The sequence below is a fragment of the Lactuca sativa genome, chromosome 4 (genome assembly GCF_002870075.4).
Source record: "Lactuca sativa cultivar Salinas chromosome 4, Lsat_Salinas_v11, whole genome shotgun sequence".
Classification (NCBI taxonomy): Eukaryota; Viridiplantae; Streptophyta; class Magnoliopsida; order Asterales; family Asteraceae; genus Lactuca; species Lactuca sativa.
This window is the reverse complement of record NC_056626.2, coordinates 183,118,050-183,126,207: the sequence shown is the minus strand read 5'-3', so window position 1 is coordinate 183,126,207 and position 8,158 is coordinate 183,118,050. Positions and strand designations below refer to the sequence as shown.

The 8,158-nt window shown below is 31.5% G+C and overlaps 1 protein-coding gene across 4 annotated transcripts; it reads right to left on the bottom strand.

The window, feature by feature from the left end:
* Positions 1-440: 440 nt before the first annotated feature.
* Positions 441-4,542, bottom strand: LOC111900814 (uncharacterized). Of its 4 annotated transcripts, none has more exons than XM_023896700.3 (4): positions 4,101-4,542; positions 3,383-3,827; positions 3,187-3,302; positions 441-961 (listed from the first exon to the last, which is right to left on the bottom strand). In XM_023896700.3, exons 1-4 carry the CDS (start codon positions 4,411-4,413, stop codon positions 540-542), a joined length of 1,296 nt encoding a protein of 431 aa, XP_023752468.1. In that variant the 5' UTR covers positions 4,414-4,542; the 3' UTR covers positions 441-539. The 4 variants fall into 4 exon arrangements, with proteins under 4 accessions (XP_023752468.1, XP_023752470.1, XP_042757172.1 ...); XM_023896702.3 differs by having other exon boundaries at positions 3,383-3,823; XM_042901238.2 differs by having other exon boundaries at positions 4,075-4,214.
* Between the last annotated feature and the right edge of the window lie 3,616 nt (positions 4,543-8,158).

Sequence of the window (8,158 nt, the reverse complement as noted above, 5' to 3'; positions counted from 1 at the left end):
AATAAATATAATACTCCTTTCGTCCCAAAATAATAGTCCATAGACAAAAAACACACAGTTTAAGAAAACATTAATTACCATTAACTTTATTAAATGAAATGACAGTCTTACCCTTCTGTTGCATTTAATTCCATGGTAGTTGCATTTAATTTTATGGTAATTTAACTAATAATAAGGGATATTATGGTAAAAGAAATATTTATTTTTAGAAGTAGACAATTATTTTGGGACAAACTAAAAAGGAAACATGGACTATTAATATAGGACGGAGGGAGTAATAAATAGATATCAATTTAATCAATCCAACTTTCTTTTCAATTTCAAAATTTCTAATCTGAAGCCCAATTTTTTCTTTATTTATTTAATTAAATTTAAAAGAGAAAAGAACACTTTAATTTCAATAACTCAATATTTTTCTCACTTTCATTATAAATTCAAACTTTCTAAATGTTTATCCCTCCATATTTAATTTTTTTTTAATACACTCGTTAGTAGTAAACAGATATTGCAACTAATACAATAAAACACTAATCTTACAACTACATTTCATTCAAAGATATCTTAACATACACCATTTGAGTATACCCATTAAATACAGTTTCCTCAAGTCTGGATAACCCAAGCCTTTGAAACAAACGAAATCTTCCATCTTCAACAATAGGATTTGAAACACGTGCTGGATCATATCTTGTTTGATGTGTAAGCGAAGGGCCTGCAACTGGTGGAAGCTCCCAATAAACATCAAGTATGGATTCTACAAATCTGCTATTTTGGAAATGTTGTGTGTGTGAAATCTGTTTGTTTGTGTGGTTGAAATCGTCTCTCATGTACCCTTTTACCCCCCACCATGCCTCATGGGGCCCACAAAGGTCATTTATGTCAACTGCCTTTTCCCAGAATTGTTTTCGTTTTCTTCTTTGTCTAGCTTCATCACTATCTTTGAAGCAGCTATGTCCACCTCCTGAAGAGTAAAGGGTATTATTGGTAATTGACACAGCAAGGAAGGAGGCGTTTGATATTTGGTTTAATTGTAGGATTTTGCTGTGTTTGATGATTTAGTTTTGGTTATGGAATTAGAATTTGAAATTCTTGAATTGATTTTGGTTATATTGGAGTTTTTTAATGTGTTTTTGAATTTTATGTAATTGATATTGGTTTTATTTGATTTTAAAATGTCGGGTTAAATATGCCACCTTTTGGAAAACTATCACAAAATATTATCTATTTTGTACGATGTGTTTTGCAAAATTACTTAGGTGTTGTTTGTTTTTTATCTGCAGATCTTCTTAGCCTCTTCTGACTGCGTCGCGCAGACCACGCACAGATATTAGGCTTCACAGACTATTTGTTTTTTTGAAGACTGCAAATCAAAAATGATTTGAGCGTCCTCTTCTTGGCGCAGATGTGAACCAGAGTCTTGAAATCTCTTCAGACATCTTCTAACCTCAAAAACATATACTTTTTTTTTTTTTTTTTTTTATAAACTTAGATTTATTCCAACTTTATCTATGATAAATAAATTGGAGAAAAGGTTACAATACTTAGAGAAAAAAAAGGTTCAATAACACAATCATGACCTTTATGACAAATTTATACCTAAATATTTAATTACAATAATAATTTGTGGAGTTGTTTATATAGATATGCAAAAAGAAATCATAATATTGTCTTATATTTTTTTGTGCCAAATTTTATAAAACATTATTTAATGCAACATCGTTCATTTATTGGGAAAAATATTTATAGTCAGTTTTTAATTGATTTAATTGAAAAAGTAAAATAAAAACTTTGAAAATTTTCATTTAAAATCGAAGTTTATTTCCATTCATGTTACGTGTTAAATTGTTTTATCACTAATTACAATGTTTAGGTATAATTTTACGACCAAAGTATGTTGGTTTTTATCAAATATATACGATAATTCTTACCATTTTATTTTCACTTTATACAATATTGCATAAAAGTTAATCTATATCTGTTAATTAATAAAGTCATAATATTATAAAAAAAAAAGTCTTTTAAGTTTTTTTTTAAAAATCAGTTTAATTAGATTTTAATTTATTCTAACACCCTGCAAATGTTAAAAAACAAATTGTCTTCTTCTTTAGTCCACCACTTCTACTGCAGAGGTTTGCAGATATGATCCACAGACTACAGACATTTTGACTCACAAAAAACAAACAACACCTTAATGAATGACTCCAACTACAAAAAAGTGTTATTTGAAATTTATTTCGGAAAATAAATATGCAACATATGAATAATTTTAAAAAAATATGAAAGGTTTTGCCTGTTTTTAGGGTTTTATGCAGAAATGTGCCATTATTTTGGGGAATTTTTGATAAGTCCAAAAAAATTAAACAGAAAAGTCTTGATTATTTAATTTTACACGATAATCTATCATTTCATGTTAAAATAAAAATAAAGACTTTTTTGTTAGTTTGGGCAAAATATGAAATTTTCGAGACTTTTTTGTTCAATTTTTTTAAGACTTTATCCAAAAAATTCCTAAAATAATGGGACTTTTTCTGCATAAAACCCTATTTTTATATGGAATTATTCATATTTTGCGAAATATTGATTCATATTCTGTAAAAATCTTCATATTTCACAAAATAATATGTTTTGAAAATGGTCAAAAAAAGTAATTTTTTTTTGGTTTTATTTTTTTTGGTTTTTAGAAACACCAAATTTTTAGGTTATGTTTGGTTTCCATTTATAAAGATACCAAACCAAAACGACATCGTTTTATGTATAAGTATAATTGATTAACGATGTTAAAAATTAAAATAGTAAAACGCATTTAAGGTTTCCATTAAAAATTGAAATAGGGAACATATATTGTATTATTTTTTAGTAATTTACATATATTTTGTTAAATTCTATCAATATGGTTGATGAAAAAAAGACAATGAGTTATAATAAAATACCAAAAACACAGACAAAAAAACAAAAAGAAAACTTCGAACATAATCAATTTTCTTAAAGACAGAAAACGAGTTTGTTGGTTTGGCTTCGGGTTTATGTAATTTATATTGATTTATCTGGTTCATTCTTTTATAATGAAGTTATGGTTAAGGGTATTTGTGTAATTTTAACAAGTGAGGAATGTTGAAATCCATAAAATTAAGTTCCATACATTTTGGTAACCAAACACCACAATTGATCAAACTGAATATAGCTAACCTTGTATATAAAACTGATCACATATCTGTCTCAAGGAATAATGATCTCCTGTTCCAGTATCATAGTTGTCTTCAAATACAAGATGAGAGAAGCCAGCTTTAAGTGCTTGCTTTAATCTGTATCAAAGAAACAAACACACATTCATGATTCATGATTTATGCCCCAATAGAATGGCAAAGGTATGCAAAGTGATTACCTTTTCAACTCATTTTGATGATCATCAAAGAATATAAGAACCCGACTTGAATCATTGACGCCATGTTTCTTCATCACTTTTGACCAATTAACATTCCCAAAGTCAACAAAATCCTTTCCAGCAAAATATGTGCAGTTTTGATCGACATATGCAGGGCCTTTCAAAAGGTATTTTGCAGGATGACGAGGTGTAAGTGAGATAATTGGGGTGGCTGGCATGGCTTGTCTTAATATCCAGGTTGAATGTCCCTTGAAAGCTCCACTTTCAATCATTAGTTCTGGTTTCAGCCATCGTGTGATAAACCAGAGCCCGAAGCTGTGATCAAAACCCATTCCGTACATGTTGTTCTTGATGGGTCGTGTCTCGTATATTGGTACAAACTCTTCCAAACCTTGAAGCAGATCCTTCGATGTCCATTCAATGGTTTTGCCATGTTTCGATCTGCCTTTTATAAAGGAAATGAGATTAGAAGCTAAATGTGGTTGTTCTTAGGCTTGTTTCTGTCAATTCGAACATCAAATCACAAGTCTAGCAGAGTATACAGACATTCGATTCTCAGTTTACAATCTAGATGAACGTTAAACTAGATCAAGCAACATAGATATGAACGAGCATTATGACATTGATGCAGATCTGGTGAAATCAAATCGAAAAAACCCCAACATTAACAAATCACACACACGTACACACACCTAGTGAATGAGTGATGAGAGCTTACACCATGGGACGCCTAGGGATCCAAAGTCTGATTCGAGTCCATCCAATCCGAAGAATCGGGTACGAGAGAGTCGATCAAAGGAAGAAATGGAAGAAACGCAAATCAAATTGCGGGAACGAATGAAGAAAGAGTAGATTACGAAGATGACAATGGCAAGAAAGAGTATCGGCCAGAGATAACCGGTTCGGGTCAAATAGTTGGTGACCCGCGTAGCGATTGAAAGCTGCTTTCTGGTCTTGGATCCATCTTCTTGGTGTTCGTCTCCTTCGTCACCGAATTGAGCAGTCCTTCGCATAGAAAGAGCGTTTAACATCTCTCTCTCTCCAAATCGATCAACTCCGCTGGAAGTGTACTTATTTTGGCATCTGGATCCCTGAAAAGGCGTTATTGGGTCGATCTAGGTTAGGTTCAAAAGCGTCAGGGATAATAACTTTTGGTGTACTATTCTTCCCTGCCAGAAAGTTTATTTAGTCTATTTTTAAAAATTAATAATCGTCTCTCTCTTTGTTTTTCCTTACACATTTAGTCTCTATTGACATGAAATGACTTTTTTACCCTTAATAATTTTTTTTTTTCATTTTATTTTGTTTATTTGTCATTTTTAAATTAAAAAAAAAATCCCTACCCATTTATTTCCATTTCCCCTTCTCAAGATTTTCCATAAACCACCACATATAACCGCCAGCACCTCCGGCAGTATGCAAATCCTACTTGTTTCACACCTGGAACTATTACCAATAATTCAAACAGTTCTCCCCTACTTGGAATCAGCTGCGCTCTACCAACCTTGCTAATGACAAAGAATGTTAAACCCTTCACCAGAATGGACAGATCACCAATCCAACAACCCACTTGCTGGAAGATCGAGGCACTCCGAACATCTCCAACATATACAATTTATATTCTTCTAACAATCTCATCATCTAAATAAACCCATATAGTCAATTCATCATCCATACTTCTAGAGTGATGGCTCACTACTACTCGCCTCTTCAAGAAATAGGGATCATATTGAAAGCCTATCAACAATCAACTGACATCCATCAAGTGCGATACAAGCACTTCAGAACTCTGACTTCATTGTCACAGAAGGGGACAACCAGCTTCCATGAGATATTTTCCTTAAATATTCTGATGCGAGGACCACCCTCACAATCCTAAAAACATCAACCATGCAACAACTCCCTTTCACCCCACAACTATCTTAAATTCTAATAATCAAACTAACTTGCACTACAACTCCCTTTGACCCATTGTGTTAAACTAATACGTCGATCCGACTACTGATCCTCTGTGCATGACCTGTAGCTCGCTCCCACTAAGGTCCATACTAAAATGGATGAAAACCTAAATCTAACTCAACAAGATGTGCTCCACCCATGACTCTCGGTATGAAAATACATGACATAAGATGATCCCTTGATAATAAGAATGACAAGGAAAATTTAAAGAACAATGATCCATAGGTAGAGACTTGTCTAAACTGGACATAATGTTTCATATATATATATATATATATATATGGTGGTTGTCGAGGCCAACAAAATAAATACCCAAAATGTTACACACTAAAATAGTGTATAGTGGTAAAGGGATCGTATCCACGGAGATTGGTTCAATTTAAATCTCTATGTAAATCACTTGTTCAAGTACTTATAAAACAAAAGTAAAAGTAAAATGGGGGGTTTTGGTATTTTGAAATACTTGAAATAAACTAGAATTAAACTAGGATTTAAATAGACAATTTCAACAAAAACAAGGTTATGATGTAAAATCAATAAGAGAAAGATGGTTGACTTAAGGTTTCCTTACTTTGACTTTTGATGAACATATCATTAGAATCCAATGGTGCAATAGTTGTTTTAAATTCTTAATTTGGCTATAATAATCCAAGAAGCTTGAGATTACCTAGACTTTTCTTAATTATTAAAATGGTTAGAGAAGTTCATAACAATTTCCTTAGTCAAAGTCAACTAGCATTAAGAACCAAAAAGTCACCAAATCCAAGAGCAGTCAAATGCTTTCATTACCATGTTGGAGAAAATGTTTTTATGATTGTGTGAAGCAAAACTAACACGAAAATCATTTGTTGCTTTCTAATTTGAGGATCATTTACTTAATCAAGAAATTAGCCAACTAATCACCACAAACACATTTAAACTAATGAATAAAAACATATAAGTAATGATAATATGTTTAAACATAAAACATTCCAATAAAAATTCAAGAACAAGTTTATGGAGTCTTCAACATTCAACAACTAGTCAAAGGATTTCACCAAAGTCAACCAAATTTGGTTTAGCCTAACATGGCTAAACATAAGAAAACAAAGTTAGAAGAGATTGTACCAAACATTCAACAAGATTAAGAGCAAAAATGATGAAGTTCTTGAGGGTTCTTGTCCTTCAAAGTGCTCCAAAATCTCCAGAGGACTGGTTAGTTTTTGGATGTGCAAGAGTTACCTAAAGTGGCACACCAACCTTCCCAATATAAAGCTTCAAATGAAATTCTGAAAATGCCCCAGTAGGAACCCACACGAGCCGCGTGGGTATCTTACGCGGGCCGCGTAAAAGTGACAGAAATTGGGCTTCTTCAATTGTTGGGGCTGCACAGCTAAGTCCATTGGCCCAGTTCGAGTCTAACCAACTTCTAGCCCATTTTCTACAAGATTTCTTCCTTTTAAGCCCAATTATCCTTTTCTAAACAATCTATAGCTTCCACAATCGCCCGATCATCAATCTCCACACACTCGAAAATTCTCCCACATCTTGCAAATTTAAAGTTTAATTCTTCCAAGCCTTCAAGTAATTGACAAGCCCATTCTACGCATCATCTCCATAGCCATCAAGCCCAAAATCCTCGTTGTCCTCCAAGTCCAATTGCTTCCCAAAGATCCCACTCCACTAGTTTCCTTAAAATCTGCAATTATACTCACGAAACTAGAAAGTACCTGAAAGTGGTCATAAAATAACAAAAAGGAAAATATGCACGAAAATTAACTAAAATGTAAATGAAATATTGTAAAATAAACTATAAAAAGAAGTAAATAAAATGAAACTATCAATATATATATATATATATGTGTGTGTGTGTGTGTGTGTGTGTGTGTGTAGTTGCATGAAGAGTTTCGTAAAGCATTTGTCAAGCCACCCATGATGATTGTAACAGATTAGGATTCATCAATGAAGAAAGTTGTTAAAGTTTTTTTTACTGAATCCAAGTATAGACTATGCATGTGGCACATCACTCAAAAACTTGAGGAAAAGGTATATTCTTGTTCATTATTCTATTTTTATTTATAAAAAAATATGTAAATTTTTGTCTATCTATCTGAGTTTTTATTTTATACAAAATTTTCTTGTTAATTGTGTTTTTTTTTTGAAAATTTTCTTGTTAATTTATGTTTATTTGTGTACATGATTCACATTTTTAAGTTATTTGAAGTTTTATATATGTGTTTATGTGTTTCTTTGTTTCTTGATTCCTATATATGTTTATAACCTTCTAGATCATAAAGCACAATGTGAATTTGCATATGATGAAAGAAACAAATTCAAATCATAAAGCACACTGTGAAATTACAATGTGAATCAATGTTATGTTACTATAGACTACATCAAATATTCATCATGTTAATTTCAGTAAGTGTGTAGTATATTATAATATAAATTATTTTTTCTTTAATTTCAATGTGAATGTTCTAAGCTGTTGTTTTATCTTGCACAGCTTCACTTTTTTCATTTGTAGTTGAAGGTTGAACATCTTTCACACTTTTTTTCAATTTCTTTATTTTCTTATAATCTTTTTTTAGATTCAAATGATAGTTTTAATTTATTTCAACTTATGTAATGATGCTTATGTGTTTCATTTTTTTAGATTTCTATCGATGTTTATAACCATCCAGACTTCCAAAAGACGTTTTATGATATTATATGGAATCTTCAATGTTCTCCACAAGAATTTGAAAGTTCTAGGTCAAAAATGTTAGATAAGCTTCATCTAAAAGAATTTGACTGGTTAAATGTATTTAAAATAAGGGATTTTTGTATTTTGGCTTA

Coding starts and splice junctions, on each gene's coding strand:
- LOC111900814 (XM_023896700.3), bottom strand. CDS start 4,413: ATGTTAAACGCTCTTTCTATGCGAAGGACTGCTCAATTCGGTGACGAA. Junction 3,828..4,100: donor ATCCCTAGGCGTCCCATGGT/GTAAGCTCTCAT, acceptor CCTTTATAAAAG/GCAGATCGAAACATGGCAAA. Junction 3,303..3,382: donor CATCAAAATGAGTTGAAAAG/GTAATCACTTTG, acceptor TCTTTGATACAG/ATTAAAGCAAGCACTTAAAG.